The sequence below is a fragment of the Toxorhynchites rutilus genome, chromosome 3, assembly GCF_029784135.1.
Source record: "Toxorhynchites rutilus septentrionalis strain SRP chromosome 3, ASM2978413v1, whole genome shotgun sequence".
Lineage (NCBI taxonomy): Eukaryota > Metazoa > Arthropoda > Insecta > Diptera > Culicidae > Toxorhynchites > Toxorhynchites rutilus.
Window position 1 is genome coordinate 151,440,609 of NC_073746.1, and position 17,578 is coordinate 151,458,186.

Below are 17,578 nucleotides of genomic sequence, written 5' to 3' on the forward strand. Positions count from 1 at the left end.
GCAATTATTGAGGGACATATATTAGGGTGCCAATGAATGTATGGGAAAAAATCGACCCTATAATTTCAAAAAGTTACCCTATACATGTTCACCACCTCGAAAAAACACCCTATGCCAAATTCCAGCTCAAACGAACTTACGGGAGAGTGGCGCGAAGCGGTTAAAGTTTGAGTTTTTTGAAAATCGAAAAATCACCCAAGCGGGAAGTAAAGGAAATCGGGGTTTTCAAAAATTTTCTTTGATGCCAAATGTCTTAAAATTGCATGAAATGTCGAGAGTGTCATGTGTCTCGTGTCTCGAAAAAAAATTTCTCCCACTCTCGCTTAAGTCCAATTGATCTGACATTTTACATAGGGTGTTTTTTCGAGGTGGTGAAAATTTTTTATGGGTTAACCCTTTTGAAATTCGAGATGACCATTTTCATTGGCACCCTAATACCTTTATTTCCAATAGCCCAAAAAGGACTAACGAATTTGAGGTAATGCAGCATGTTACGATTTTCAGAGATAATTTTGTTTTTCACACATTTAGTATGAATGTGACAAAAATCAGCTAGTAGAATATTAACCCCAAAGATTCAATGACAAAACCTCGGTTGCTTATTTTGGAGTATATTTTGTACCAGATTAACAGATAGAATCGTTTGTTCCAGTCTGAAGAACCCGAATTCACGGTGCTACATGAAAAGCTGAAAGATTTTTAATTGATAATTTTTCACTAATATCTGCCATGAACCTTAAGTTGTTTCAATGTCCAATGCTATTAAATTTATAGATCATTTGAAAAGCGGTCAGATTTTTTAGGTTGGAATAGCATTAGAACAATGAACAGCGAGAGGCAGATAATTTTTAAGGACATTTGTCGCACTTTTTTTTCGTGGAACTGATCAAGCAAATGAGAAAAAGATTCGAATTTGATGATCCGACGCTCAAGGCCGCGGCAATGTTAAATCCCAGAAATTGGAATATACAAGATCTGCAGGGATCCCCATTAATTCCGTACAATAAAAATGAAATTACTCCGTGAGGAAATCACAGTTTCTGAAAACGAGCGTTTGCAGGATTGGTGAACAAAAATTGGATGCCTAGAAAGGATTGACGGTTCGCATTTTTGGCGCTTCGTTGTCTTGTTTGTAACGTTCTCACTACACCTTACTCCTCGGCAACTGTCGATCGATTTTTTCTGAATATAATTAGAACAAAAATAAGTATCGAAATTGGCTCAGCAGCGATACCATGAACGCTATTCTTGGATCAAAAAATTTTATTTAAAATCGTGGCGGAAGCTCGAAGATTTTAATAAATGATAGTATACAACCTAGATTCAGAAAAACTATGTATAAGCATTATCAAACAAACAAATGACTTGCAAATGTGGTATTTGTAGTAAATAAATGACTATTTTTTCATGCTAATGAGATAGATTTTTCTCTACAACGGATATTTTCGATGGTACAGATTTTTGGAAGAAAAAGTACGGATGAGAAAGATTTTTTACCCCTCTGGAACAGATGAAAATGTGGCAACTACTCATATCCAACCTTTTCTTGCTTCGCAATAGGATAACAATAGAATAAGTTGAAATGTGAATGCACCATAGATATAAGAGTAGTTTTGAGAATTTAGTGCAATTATCGGCATTGTTACAATCTCCTTATATTCCCTGCTTTTCCAGAAGAAAATCGGCTTTATTCCAGTTTCCACTTCACAGTGAAAACGAAATGAAGTGTATCCGCGATGACAACGGTACGGTGTCGACATCTGGATATGAAATTAGTTTTCCACTAAAACTTATCACTATAATATGAGGGGCTTAGAATGAAAGGGGTGTAAGTGATTTGATCGATTTCTCTACATCGACTCTCTCTTTGGGTCATAACTTAGCTGCAAATATATTCCCAGCTGTATTTACCAATGTGGAAAATAGGTCAGAACCTCATCTATCGGATTCTATAGCAAACTTAAATTGGAAAGTTTTTGCAGTTGAGTTATCAACTAAATAAAAAGTTGATGAAGAGAAATCGATCAAGTCACTTACACCCCTTTCATTCTAAGCCCCTCAATGATCATCAAATACAATTTTCGTAAGAGATTATTTTACCATATGAAGAAAACAAAGTTTTCAATTCAAATTGAATACTAATTTGATACGGAGAAGTTAATTTTCATTCATAATTTCGATTTGAAAGGCGTTCATTCTGCCTGGAAACCCATTATTATCTTTGACGCTTCACTAACTCGTAAAACTTAGTTCAATGGCGTGCCGCACATTTCGTTTTCACCGTGAAGTGGAAATGGGAAAAAACCCGAATATGTCATCCTTCTAAATTCAAGTCGACCGGTAATCTGTTTCCTTCCTTAATACCCATAGAATTGAAGGAAAATATTGATACAAAAATATAGTAAAGGGTTCGGTTTGATTTTCCGAAACTGAGGCAGAATTGATATATGGAAGTAGAGCAACAAAATTAGTTATTTTTATCGTAAAAATAATCTTACCTTCTTCCTCATCGAGTTAACAAACTCCATTGGATGTAGATTGGAATCGTAAGCTTCCGAGAATTGCTTCGCGGCACCATCCAATGCGCCACCAAATCGATCACCCTGGAAAAATATTGAGATTGAAGATCTAAGAACAACTCACGGTACCAACAAACTAAACTTACGATCGTCAGCAAACCGCTAACCACCGACGAGACGAGATCTTTGCCGGCACGTGCGCACACAATCGTATTGTGGGCTCCGGACACCGCCGGTCCGTGATCGGCCGTAACCATTAGACACATCTCGAAGAATTTGCACACGTACGGTGGCAAACACCGCTGGAACCAGAGCAGCGAAACAACCCCACCAATGCCGACGTTCTTCTGCAGGACATCGCTGATTGGCATTCCCGCATACAGCAGCTCTTGTCCTCGTTCATCACAGATCGATGTCATGAAGGAAGCTGGCTTACGAATCAATCCCAGCTCGCGAGCCCACGAATAATCCATCGGTACAGTTGGTGGTGGGACTTCTTCGGCCGGAACAATTACCCCACTCTTGACTAGATCGGCATATACGGATCCTATCAGTTCACCCAATGTATCAAATGAATCAGGAACATGAGCTCCTGCAGCACCAAGTGCCTTGTTCTTTGCCGTAGCAGTTTCACGATCCGAATTGGCACAGGAACCGGCATGGCCAAATTGCACTTCGGAGGTGAACATTCCAGCGCAAGTACCGATACACCACGCGATCAGTGGCTTTGTGATTCTGCCATCCTGTAAAGCTTCACACACCTCATACTCCTCAACACCACCGACTTCTCCCAGCAGTACAATCATCTTTGCATCCGGATCGGCCTGGTAGCGCAGAATATGATCCATGAAGGTGGTTCCCGGATAGCGATCTCCACCAATGGCAACTCCTTCGAACACACCGTCGGTGGTGAGAGAAATTATGTTGTTCAGCTCGTTGGACATGCCACCCGAACGAGAAACGTAAGCAACACTTCCTGGGCGGTACAGTTTGGAGTGCAGAATGTTATCCAACATACCACCGGTGTTTCCAATCTTAAAGCACCCTGGCTTAACACCACCCACAGTGGCAGGACCAATGATCGATACATTCTTAGCACGGGCCGCTACGTTCAGCTTGCGAGTGAGGTTCTCCGGAATACCTTCGGCGATGATGGCAATCGTACGAATCTGGGGATAGTCCAACACTTCAACGGAGCTATCATAAGCGGAGCGCAATGAGGCGAAATTAACAAGCACATCAGCTTCCTTGTGTTTAGCAATAGCTTCGGACATCTTGGAGTACACTGGGATAAGCACCTCCTTGTGGCCCCAGTAGAACTTCTGCTTGTGATATCCGGTGAATGGGTATACCATGGCGACAACCGAAGGTTCATCGCGCCTGTAAGGTGTGCATAGCATTATCATATGATCACAACGCAGGCTTCTGTTACATACCGACAAATGAAATCGAAATCTAACATTGACTGGACGGCTCGTGTCTGCATGCCCCAAACCAGGGCTTTGGTTCGGTTGTTGAACATCTGTTGATATTCCCCTGAACCGATTTCCGCCTGAGCGAACTTTACTGGTGGTGGACCGCCTAGCAGAGTGGAAGTACGGAAAACATAGTTTTTGTTAGTTACGATATAACATTATAACAGGATTAACTTTTGTACTACTGTTACTATTATTGCTACTTGTGCTCGACCGTGGGCCGTTACTGGAGTTACTGTTCGTGGTTGTCGTCGCTACTGTCGTCGGTGTTGTTGATGTTGTTGATGCAGTTGCTGATGTGGATTGAAAATTGCGAAACATTGGCGGTACACATTCATACAGAAGGTTTGAATAGGAATGAAATGTTTATTTGTGTCGTTGCGATTGGAATACGAATGTGTTTTTTTGTAACGCAGGAATGTGTGTGGGTGTGTGCGTTTGAAGATGGGTATTGGAATTACAACCAGGTTTAATGCCAATAGAATCAATGGAAAAAGAAAATGAAAATAATTTTCATTAGAAATAATCATCAAAATCAATTTAAAAATATACCAAGACACCAAGCACATTGAGATGAACGAAAATTGCTGAATATCAAATTGCTGTGAATTATTAGTCACGGTTAGTAATGGAGAAGCGGTAGTCTCATATTTAAAATTATAAATAGTCATTGCTTAGTAGCTTAGATGGATTGTTGGTATGCGATTTATAAATATACGTTCTGTTAAAAAAATACCGAAATATACCGTGATGCTCTCTAATTCCAAAAAGTGGTTGATTTCGTTCTCTTGACATACAAAACTGATGGTCAATGCATGGCCCAGGATGAAAAATTGTTCAAAGTATCTTGTAAAGGTCCTTGCAGACCGGATTCTTTTGTTCCTAAAATATACATTAGTTCCTCATCTGGAAATTGTCTTAGGATGCAACTTCCCGTAAGACAATTTTCAATGTCGCATACGTGGAAGTTGTTCAAAAGAGGATTTCAACATGAGTCCTGTGGGAGGCCAATGTAGAATACTGTCGAATCTCTGAGAAAAATTCAAAGTTACACAACCTGTTATACAATAGAGACAGCACACCATGATATTGTAGTTTGTCTGATAGGCTGACCTGAAACTGAACCATAGGCCCCCTTTATGTCCAATAAGACTGAAGGCATTCGTTTTTTTGGGGAGCAAACCATTTGAATTTCTGAAGAAAGCAACATAAGATAATAATTCGTTCCCTTGACCCTGCGGATTCATAGTGTGCATCCCAGAAATAATCTTTCATTTCAACCCATCTTTCAAGGTGGAACCACATCATTTCCTCCAGCAATTTCCGTATACAAGACAGTATCATTCTTCGCCGATTGCCCGAAGTAACCAGACGAAGGAAAGTCGCGTCCAAGTTCCGTTATCGGTTACCGCGTGATTGTTGTTTTTTTGTCGCTGAAGAGTTCATTTCACTATCTGGATAGTGAGTGAAGTGCCCTGCCTGCAAGTGGATAAAGGCTTTCATCCTCGGAAATCCAAGCATTGGTTTTTGTTTTGTCGCTGCTTCGCCGACATTGGAGATTTCGCCGAGTCATCGTGCCAACAGTGACAGTGCGGGTAAGCTTTCACCGACGACTGTGTGTAGTGGTGTCGTAGGCACATTCCCACCACCAACGAGCTTTCAGCACGCTCCCGTTCATCTGCACTGGAGTGCGTTCATAGGTGAATAACATTAAATATACTGAGAGAAAATATTTAATAATTATAAGTTTTTTTTTTTTTTTTTGTTTTTGTGAATTATTTTATTGTGAAATATTGTTTAAAAAAATACTTAGAATATAAGTGAAAATTTAAAATGGCAGAGAGTGGGGGACCTTCGGATATGGAGGTCTCTGACTCTAGTTCCCTCCTAACGGATAAAAAAAAGTCACTCAAACGTGTTCCAAATACGGAAGATACTTCTTCTGGGGACGAGTCAGCTAACCCTACCAAGCCTCCCTCCAAAAAACTAGCAAATCTCCCATCTGCCCTTAACGATCCCACTCTACCTTCAACCTCGTCTTCTCCCTCTGTTCTTCCCGCTCCTTCTCAACCTTCGCCTTCCCACTCTCAATCCCCGTCCTCGCCTTCCCCCCCTGTTATTCCCACTCTCCGTGTAAAGGTCTATCCAGAAGATGCGCCCGGAACTGGTCCCTGGGTTGTTTTCTTCAGGCCTAAGCCAAATGGAAAGGCGTTGAGAGTCATGCAGATCGCAAAAGATCTGGCAAGGTATACCTCCGTTTCGGAAATTTCGAAGGTTAGACCAAACAAATTGCGAGTTGTCGTGAATGATCGAAAAGACGCAAACAAGATTGTTGTCGATCAGCATTTTACAATTGAGTATCGGGTCTACATACCCTCTCACATAGTCGAAATTGAGGGTGTGATAACCGAAACGGGCTTGACGTGCGAATACATTACGAGTGAAGGTACCGGCCGCTTTAAAAAACTGCCCTCGACGACTGTTAAGATCTTGGGTTGCCGCCAGCTCGGAACAGTCTCCCATGAAGGAGAAGAAAAGAAATTTACGCCGTCCAACTCGTTTCGAGTCACCTTCGCTGGTTCAGCTCTCCCTGACTACGTGATGGTAGATAAATTGAGGTTAGCCGTGCGACTTTTTATTCCAAAGCCAATGACTTGTCTAAAGTGCAAGTCAGTTGGTCACACGGCTGCTTATTGTGCCAATAAAGAACGATGTGCCACTTGCGGAGAACAACATGAGGGGAAATCCTGCAGTGCGACTGAGCATAAGTGTCCATATTGCGGGGGATCCCCACACGTGCTCTCAGCTTGTGAAACATACAAGGCTCGCTGGGAGAAACAGAAGCGCTCTTTGAGGGAACGCTCTAAACGCACTTTCGCAGAAATTTTGAAGGGCGCTTCTCCACTGGCTCAAGAACAACAACCAATCAATACACACAATGTCTTCGCTACGTTGCCAGTTGACGAAATGGAAGCGGATACAGCTAACGGGGGCACGCCGTTTATTTCTCAAGGGAATCCCCGGCGCAAAAATGTGACCACTCCCAAAGTTCAAGGACAAGTCCCTCCGGTGATACCCCCTGTTAGCTTGCCCAAAAAATCGAGTGCAGCGGATAAGCAAAATCAGGTCCCTCCTGGCCTCCGTGGTAATAGTTCACCTTCGAACGACCCAGCACTCGAGGGGACATCAAAAACCCCAACTGTCCCTGTTTTTCCGTCAAGTTCAACTTCCCAATCGGGATTTATAAAGTTGTCTGACCTTGTGGATCAAATCTTCACGTGTTTTAATGTTTCCGACTCCATCAGAACCATTGTCACCGCAATGCTTCCAGTACTAAAGACAATTTTGCAGCAATTGATGCAAACATGGCCCCTCCTTGCAATGATTATCTCTCTTGATGTCTAATTTAAATAGAGAGGTCGGAGATATCACTGTTTTACAGTGGAATTGTCGTAGTCTTATCCCTAAATTGGATACATTCAAATTTCTAATTCATAAACTCAATTGTGATGTTTTTGCTCTATCCGAAACCTGGCTCTCTTCTCAAAATGATCTCTCTTTCCACGATTTTAATATAATACGCTTGGACCGTGATGACAGATACGGAGGGGTACTATTGGGGATCAATAAGTGTCACTCATTTTTTAGAATTGACCTTCCACCTATTGGAGGGATCGAAGCTGTTGCTTGTCATGCAAACATCAGAGGCAAAGACCTCTGTATAGTCAGCTTGTATTGGCCTCCGAGAGCTGCGGTTAGCCGCAAGCAACTTGTTGACATGTGCTCACTCCTTCCTGAGCCACGATTAATCTTGGGAGACTTCAACTCTCACGGAACTGCCTGGGGGGAACAGTACGACGACAATCGTTCATCGTTGATATATGACCTTTGTAACAGCTTCAATTTGACCGTTTTGAACACTGGGGAAACAACACGTGTACCTAAACCTCCTGCTAAACCAAGTGCTCTTGACCTCTCGCTTTGCTCGAATTCACTATCGTTAGATTGCAAGTGGAATGTAATCCAGGATCCCAACGGTAGTGACCACTTGCCAATCAAAATTTCTATCACCAATGGGTTGAATTCTTCTGAATCTATAAACATGGCATACGACCTCACAAGACACATTGACTGGAAAAAATATGCGGACGCGATTGCTCTAGCCATCAATTCCAGAGATGGTTTGCCTCCATTGGAGGAGTATAACTTCATTTCTCGTTTGATCTATGACAGCGCGGTTCGCGCTCAAACGAAACCCATCCCAGGTTCCACTATTCGCCGAAGGCCTCCCAATCCATGGTGGGATGGCCAGTGTTCCAAGCTTTATGGAGATAAATCGAATGCATTTAAAGCTTTTCGGAAACGTGGAACCCCTGAAAATTTTCAGAAGTATTTGGACCTTGAAAATCAATTTAAAAACTTGATCAAAGGGAAAAAACGTGCTTATTGGCGAAATTTCGTGGGAGGTTTATCACGAGAAACGTCAATGAAAAAATTATGGAAAGTGGCTCGAAACATGAGAAATCGCTCTTCATCCAATGAAAGCGAAGAATATTCACATCGATGGATTTTTAATTTTGCACGAAAGGTTTGTCCCGATTCCGCTCCAGTGCAAAGAATTATTCGAGATATACCACAAGATAGGTGCGATCTTGATTCCGAGTTTTCGATGGTAGAATTCTCTCTTGCTCTCCTTTCATGTAACAATTCTGCTCCGGGATCGGATAGAATTAAGTTCAACTTGCTGAAAAATCTCCCTGATGTGGCGAAACATCGCTTGTTGAACTTATTCAATCGGTTTCTGGAGCATAATATTGTTCCAGATGATTGGAGACAAGTACGAGTTATAGCTATTCAAAAACCCGGAAAACCCGCGTCCGACTTCAATTCGTACCGCCCAATAGCAATGCTGTCTTGTATACGGAAATTGTTGGAGAAAATGATCTTGTTTCGCCTTGATCGATGGGTTGAAACGAATGGCCTACTCTCAGATACACAATATGGGTTCCGCAGGGGCAAGGGGACGAATGATTGTCTTGCGTTGCTTTCTTCAGAAATTCAAATGGCTTACGCCGAAAAAAAACAAATGGCTTCAGTATTCTTGGACATAAAGGGGGCCTTTGATTCTGTTTCAATAGAGGTTTTGTCAGACAAATTACAATCTCGGGGTCTGCCGCCTCTATTGAATAATATGTTATATAACTTGCTTTGTGAGAAACATTTGAACTTTTCTCACGGAGATTCGGCAGTAAGTCGGGTCTCTTACATGGGACTCCCCCAGGGCTCATGTTTAAGCCCCCTTTTGTACAACTTCTACGTAAGCGACATTGACAATTGCCTTACACAAAATTGCAGCCTAAGACAACTTGCAGATGATGGAGTGGTGTCTGTCGTAGGATCAAACGAATCCGACCTGCAAGAATCCTTACAAGATACTTTGAACAATTTTTCAACCTGGGCCATTGGGCTAGGGATCGAATTCTCCACGGAGAAAACAGAGATGGTGGTTTTTTCTAGGAAGCATAAACCAGCAAAACCAAAGCTTCAACTTTTGGGTAAACCGATCACTCATGCTATGTCATTCAAGTATCTTGGGGTCTGGTTCGACTCTAAATGTACTTGGGGGGCCCATATTAGGTATCTGAGTAAAAAATGTCAACAAAGAATAAACTTTCTCCGTACAATTACCGCCACCTGGTGGGGAGCCCATCCCGAAGATCTTATAATGTTGTATCGAACAACAATTCTCTCAGTGATGGAGTATGGCAGTTTCTGTTTTCAATCAGCTGCCAAAACACACCTCATTAAACTCGAGCGAATTCAGTATCTTTGTCTCCGTATCGCGTTGGGATGTATGCCCTCAACGCATACCATGAGTCTCGAGGTTTTGGCAGGCCTACTCCCACTAAAAGATCGCTTCAATTTATTATCTCTTCGGTTCCTCATCCGGTGTAAGGTTATGAACCCATTGGTGATCGGAAATTTTGAGCAGCTGATCGAGCTAAATTTTCATTCTGGATTCATGAGCTCATATCATGAATTCGTCTCCATGCAGGTTGATCCTTCTTCGTATATTCCCAACCGTGTTTGTTTTCCTGACTACATCAATTCCTCTGTGCATTTTGATCTGTCCATGAAGCAGGATATCCATGGAACATCAGATTATCTTCGATCGAGGATCGTTCCAACGATCTTCGATGCAAAGTATGGGGATATCAATTGTGATAATATGTACTTTACTGATGGGTCCTCTATGAATGAGTCCACAGGATTTGGAGTGTTCAACGAATTTTTTAGCACCTCACACAGTCTTCAGAATCCTTGCTCAGTGTATATTGCTGAATTGGCAGCAATTCATTGGGCGCTGGACAGCGTCGCCTCACGACCTGTTGAACACTATTACATTGTAACGGATAGTCTTAGCTCTGTCGAAGCTATCCGTTCAGTGAGGCCGGAAAAGCACTCGCCGTACTTCCTTGAGAGAATACGAGAAAATTTGAGTGCTTTAACCAGACGCTGTTATGTCATTACCTTTGTCTGGGTCCCTTCACATTGCTCAATTCCGGGCAATGAGAGGGCTGACTCATTAGCAAAGGTAGGTGCAATTGAAGGCGATATTTATCAGCGTCAAATCGCCTTCAATGAATTTTATTCTTTAGTCCGCAAAAATACCATAGTTAACTGGCAACGCAAATGGAACGAAGATGAATTGGGCCGGTGGCTCCACTCAATTATCCCTAAGGTTAGCCTCAATCCGTGGTTCAAAAGTCTGGAATTGAGTCGGGACTTTATTCGCACCTTCTCCCGACTCATGTCCAATCACTGTTCGTTAGATGCGCTACTCTTTCGTATTAATCTTGCCGACAACAATCTTTGTGTTTGTGGCCAAGGTTACCACGACATCGAGCACGTTGTTTGGTCGTGCGAGCTGTATCTTGTCGCCAGATCGAATTTAGTAGTCACCCTTCGGGCCCGAGGAAGGCAGCCCAATGTGCCGGTGAGAGACGTGTTGGCTCGGTTAGACCTTGATTACATGTCCCAAATATATGTATTCCTTAAAGCTATCGATCTTCGTGTGTGATTGTCCTTATACCCTTAGTTTTTCCTTTTCCTTTTCCTTTGTGAGAGATCGGATCCCTTCTTAAGAATAAGATGAAATGTAAATACATATTAGATATAAGATAGGTTTAAGAATTGAGTGTGATGAGTGTGATTGAGAGTGTGAGTGTGATCATTGTCAACATATCCTCATATCCCCTCCTTTTCCTGAAGAAAATATGTCACCCTTCTAAACTCGAGTTGACCGCGAGTAATCGGTTCCCTATATTATTAACATTAGAATTAAGGAAAAATGTATATATACTAGTAACAATACAGTAAGGAGTTCGGCTCCTTTAAACCTATGTAACTGAGCCTGTAAAAATAAACGATTTAAATAAAAAAAAAAAAAAAGACAGTATCATTATTGGACGATATGCAGTAAAATCGGGCGCGGATTTTACAGGTTTTTGCATAAGTATAAGTCGTTCTTGTCTCCTATCATCCGGAACAATATTATACTCCAGAAACTGATTTAAGGCAGTATTCTAGTCTAGAATTTTGAAAGAAATCAATTTTTTTCCTTCATATTTCTGTAGTTTAGGCATTCAAGAATATACACTAGAAAGGATTTATCGAAAATCCTATTATTTACCGAGTTAGAGCCATTTTAGTGATGCGGTATTTAACCTGGTACGGCCATAACAATGAACTTCAAACGCGTTTTTCTCAAAAGTAGTTTTTTGTAACAGGCGCACATGATATCTCAAGTTCTACTGAACCGATTCAGGTCGAATTTATATGGATATAATCTGCAGGCATCTCTCTATCGCCACCTCTAAAAAATGATACTTTTAAAATTTTAATTTTTCAAAAAATTGGGAAACGTAAGAAAAAACGTTTTAAACCGCATTTTGTTTTTCAGTTGGCCGTCATTTTGTCAAAAAAGATGTTTTTGACATGTTCGAGGTTCATGCGATAGCGGCATCTTTACTGATTCAGAATCTGTTCGATTTTTTTGTATTAGATACCCAGAAGGGCTGGTACGCCATGGCACAACTTTTTTTTAACCCTCTCACTTCATCAGCTCTTTAGTATTCTCGTTATAATATTTTTTCCCCGTTCAATTTTTGTTTTATTGTTAAAAGATAGATGAACAAATAATGATATAATAGATAGTTAGAATATCCTTTGTTTTATTTTTACGGAGCTCGAAAAAGCATCCGAAATTCGTGTCATTACACTAGAATACCCCCTTAACAGATTCAACAGGCGATGTTTCGCCACATCAGAGAGGTTTTTTATCAAGTTGAACCTAATATTATCCGAACATGGAGCAGAATTGTTGTGGCACGTTTACATGAGGGAGATCTATTGCTATAGATGGATCGAGGTATCTATAACTACTATGAAGAGAATAAATTCAGCATATGAAAACGCTGGTGAATTTCTCACTGTTGACAAATCACTAATAGCGAATTCGTTTTTGTTCAGTTTCAACCTAGGTTCGAGCGAGTTCCAACCTAACTGCTGTCAAAACGTTTTTTATTCACTCAGTTTCAACCTAGTTTCGCACTAGTTTCAACCCAAAAGCTGTTAGGTTGGCACTCGGGTTCATCTATACAACTATACTGAACTGTCAAGTTCCGAGTTTTGTTTTAGAATATTTAAAAATAGAGACAATGGAAATGGAGAACTTGCTGCTTTTGCTTTCGTATTATTGTAATCGGAATCCAATTCGGATTATGCTTTTGAAGAGTATATTCGCGCATGGTGTATCAGGACAAGTGTCAGGACCAGTGCCATAAATTATCAAGTTCCCAGTTTCGTATAAATTCTTTTCTGTTGAAACTCAACACCATATCTGTCATAATGAGTATAACACATGAGTCAAGACGCGTGACCTTTGTCTGGTATATTGAACGAAAACAGCATGAACGAATTTCGGAAAGCCTGCATTCAGGCACTTTCCTTAGTGTCAATAATTTCATGTGATTATCACGAACGTTAAGTTGATCTTCATCGCTTGCAGTGAATTTTTATTAAAAACGTGTTTGATTTCCATATTTAAAATAAAAGAAAGGACAAGGAATCCGGAAAAGACAACATTAGTTTTCGTTGAGCGTTGTTCGTTGTTGAGCGTATCATCAAACCGGAAATCAAAAAAAAAATATGTTCGTTTCCCGATCACCCATTGCCCATTGTTATTGTCACCCATTGCCAATATAGTAGGGGATGTATATCATTTCCGGCCAATCGGGAGTAAATTCATAAAACATAGCAAGAGTTATCTATGCCGAAGTCGCCAAAAACAGAAAAATTCTGTGATGAATGACCATGCTTTACCATTAATCGATTTTACTCCCAACTGGTTTATGTTGAATTTCATGCTTTGATTTTCACTAACACGCAATGATTTTCAACTTCTACGTTACGAATATCATGACGAAAAAGAAGATGCAAATTAAAAATGAACTTCATGGCAAGCTGATGTTGATCTTCATTACACTGGTGTTCATTGATGGTGTTGTTTCATATTTGTCGATCCTCGCTTGAGCAATAGGTTATCAATACAAGGCATACTGAAATTCGCCGTATTTGAGTGTCGTGAACGTGAATATTTTCGGCACTGGTCAGGACTATAGGTGTTAAGTAATCAGACAACATGAAGTAGAAATTTTCATTCAAACTTTAATAATTTCACACTACACTCGGAACTGCTGATCTGATCGAGAGCAATTTACCTCCCAAACACGAATATCGCCACCAGACGTCGACACTGTATATTTATCATCGCAAATATAAACAATTCAGAGTATATAACGCACACCAACAAACCGCCTCATTCGTAAACCCGATAACGTTTTTTTTTATTCCGAGTCAGGAACTAACTCAGGTTCAAAAACGAATTCGCTATAAAGTTGACCGCATCAAATCTTATCATATTTCTTCACATGAATACATCACTAGTCTAAACCCACCGTAACAAGAAAATAGAGCAAGAGAGCATTTTACCAACGAAAACTCGTAATCAAGATCTCACCTATCTTGCGAGATATCTCGAACAATTTCTTGCACTGAACCGGAATCGGGACAAACCTTCCATGTAAAGTTATGACTCCTTGAACAATCCACGAAATTTCACCGATATGCACTTTTTTTTATCAAATTTTCGAACTCATTCTCATGGGCTAAATACGTTTGAAAATTTTCAACGGTTCCACGTTTCCAAGAAGTTTCGAATGTAACGCTTGCATTTAAAAAAATTGACAAATTTAACAAATTTTTCATGCGTTCACCTTAACCCCCTAGTGATGAGACCGCTTGTACATCGCCAATCATAGTAACCCATGAGTTTTCAAACAAAATTTGACAGCGCTATCAGTTGAACTGCGGAAGTTAAAGCGAACACAGTTACAGCTACTGCGCTACATAGTTTGTGCGTACTGGGAGCTCCATCCCGTTGCGAAGAAAGTGGACATCGTTAAGTACTTTGAGTCCGCCGAATACGTCCGTCCCGGTATCTATGATATTCTTACACTTCTGGATAAGAATAAGAGCATTGAAAGGAAGCATGATTCCGGTTAGCTGAAGCTAAAACAGAAGACTGAGGGAAAGGTGGCTACATCGTTCCGGCTCAGACAGTGAAAAAATACCTAGCGAAGATGGATATCACGCGGAAACGTTAAACAAGATCTGCCGTGTCTGAACAGCAAACTGTGACCCAGAAACAAAGGTTGAAAGTGATGGAGAAGGAAAATTTTCCGGTGATTTACGTATTCAACGCTGGATGGCAACGATTGGCAGAGAACCAGCTACGTGTGGCATCATCGCATCATTTATTGATGCGACAATCACAGCATCCCATCGACGAGATGAAAAACAATTGTGCAATTATTTCCCCTTTCCCAATTGTATTCAACACTATCCACTTTGTACCTGAAAACTGAAATTTTAATAAAGAAACGATAGTCTTAGTTCGCAACTCGAACAGAGCACATCTCCCTCTATCCGGAAGACTCTAAATAATAGTTTGCACGCTAAATACGTTACGTCCCCCAAGGAGGTAAATTTCAACGTGAAGTACATCTGCCACACCAAGTTCCCAAAAAAATATGACTGGCAAGTGATCAATACTGTTGAGATCCTGGATTACATTCCACTTGTAATCTAAAGATAGTGAATTCGAGCATAATGAAAGATCAAGTACACCTGACTCAGCAGTTTCTATAAACTTTTTGTGTTCCCTGTCATACAGAAGATGTTACAAAGATTTATATCATATATCAAAGATGAACGATTGTCATCAAATTCCATCCACGATGTCGGTTAACCTCAAAAATGTTTGGGCTGTTGGACCAATGTTCCAGTTATCAGTCCCTCAATTTCTATGTCATGGGAAGGAATGTAAACGCGATACTCCGATTAAGCAAACAAGGGAGAGACGCTGGTTTCAGTGTCAAAAATCTCCATGTCCGGAGATTCTCCTACAAAACAATATTGGTAAGGCGGAATAGGCTTTCACAGAAACAATCTGTGTAGAAGATTTCAAACAGAGAAGTCAGCGGAACATTCGGTTTTCCGTCAAGCATAGAAGCAAAACGATACAACGGTGCGTTTAGAGAAGGAATGAAATACCAGGTGTAGAACTATGGATAACAGATTTTTTCCATTTTTTTGGCTATCAATACGTATCAAACGGACATGTGTGATAATTAGAAATGTGTTTGCATAATGATCTTCTTCTTGGATGGCACTAACGTTCCAGTGGAACTTTTGCCTTCTCAACGTAGCATTACTTGCGTCATTTTTTTTAGTAATACTTGGTTGAGATTTCTATGCCGAATAACACGCCTTAAATGCACTCTGGAATACGCGTGATCACAGTGCAACCCGGAAGAATTTTCTTTGATGAAAAATCCCCCGGCCAGAACGGGAATCGAACCCGAATCCCCGGCATGATAGTGTGGGACGCTAACCACTCGGCCACGGGAGCACAATGATGTATTCTCTAATACTTTGAAATTTACACCAAATAACAAGCATTAATGTAAACCATTATTTTTGTTTTGTTTTGATTAGGATAGAACTGCAGGACAGTTGAGTTGAAAGAAAGACGCATGACACAAAAGGGAGGAATATCCCATAAATAACTAGGATGAATATTTGATTTACTTCGAGAACATTAGGCATGAAAACATGGGTACAGCCATAACCATAAACCGACCGAATAGTTCTGGTAGGGAGACGTGTTTGATGAGACCAGAAGTTTGTTTTTTTAATTATGAGGCCAGACAAAACTGATCCGCGACACGTGTAATTAGCAACGGAGTATACTTGATAGTGCTCATGTGTTCGAGTGGTTAGCGACATATATATAATGTCGGGAGTTAGGGTTCGGATCTTACAGTCCGTTCTGAATATCGAACAATATTTTTTGACAAATAAAATACTTCCGATTTGCATTGTGCGTATTTTAGCCTTTTTTGCCTCGCAGAATACATTCAAGTCGTTTTATTTGGCATAGAAATCTCTGAATACTAATGAAAAAGGCGCAAAAAATATTATGTTCAGAATCGTTAGTGCCTTTGAAGATGTATAAGTATACTTCGAATAAACACTATTATACCTCTAAATTTGAGAAAGAAGTCCTCATCACAATATTGTACATACTAGTTGAACAAGTGGTACGGGAGCCAAGTGTACAACTAGTATGTGGTTTCAAAAAAAAAACGCTAGAAGCGGTTTATGTCAACAATTACAAAGCACCAGCTTGTTATGACCTCACTACTAAACTTTCTGAGTTGTAAATAAGAAGGTTGAATCATATTCGCATATTCCAATGTATGGACCATTTCTGGCAGAAACTACAGGTATTTGTGCACCAAACAAACAAAAACAGCATGTGCCGCCATCACCGAAAATTTATATACATTTACCCGAAGGAACGGTTAATTTGTAAGAATTTACATAATTCATGACTTTTGCTATTGAATAGCTAAATTGATAGGAAACACATAAACAAGCCGAGTTGAAAACAAAATTTTGATACCTGTAGCACTGCCAGAAATACCGTGGAATATTTTGCAAAGTAATCTTGCTACACTTAAACGCGCTATCGTCCCTGGAACTAGATAACAATGGTAACAACTTTGAATTTGTGGAAGCGAACTGAGTTTTCATGGTGACATAAACAATATTGGCATTGATGGAGACGATACTAACGCTATTTGTTAACTTATTTGTTTAGTGTACTCGTTTAGTTTCCGTGTTAGATAAAATTCTAAAGTGTTTGGGGGTTTAGATAAAACATTCTGACGATATTTACCATTGACAGCGTCGCTTGTGCCAGCAGAAGATTTCCTTGCTGCTTCCGCTGCCTGCTGACCACCAGGCAATAGGAAGTTTGCTGTAGCAAAATGAACGTTGCAACTCTTTGGGATAGCCTTTTTGCCGAGAGCCATACTGCAAATAGCTGTCATGTGTGTCTCCGGACCGAACACGAAGAGAGGGATTCCTAGAATGGATAACACAATCAGTGATACT

General features: G+C 40.5%; 1 protein-coding gene across 5 annotated transcripts in view; it reads right to left on the minus strand.

Moving 5' to 3' along the window:
* The window catches only part of LOC129774331 (ATP-citrate synthase), a 69,541-nt gene that overhangs the window by 7,344 nt on the left and 44,619 nt on the right, over positions 1-17,578 (minus strand). For 3 of the 5 annotated variants that reach the window (XM_055778050.1, XM_055778048.1, XM_055778049.1), the window contains 5 exons: positions 17,361-17,549; positions 4,177-4,287; positions 3,956-4,100; positions 2,666-3,899; positions 2,499-2,603 (listed from right to left, as the gene is read on the minus strand). In XM_055778050.1, coding sequence (XP_055634025.1) covers positions 2,499-2,603; positions 2,666-3,899; positions 3,956-4,100; positions 4,177-4,287; positions 17,361-17,549 — 1,784 coding nt within the window. The remainder of the gene's footprint in view (positions 1-2,498; positions 2,604-2,665; positions 3,900-3,955; positions 4,101-4,176; positions 4,288-17,360; positions 17,550-17,578) is intronic. The other 2 variants (XM_055778051.1, XM_055778052.1) reach the window with 2 other exon arrangements.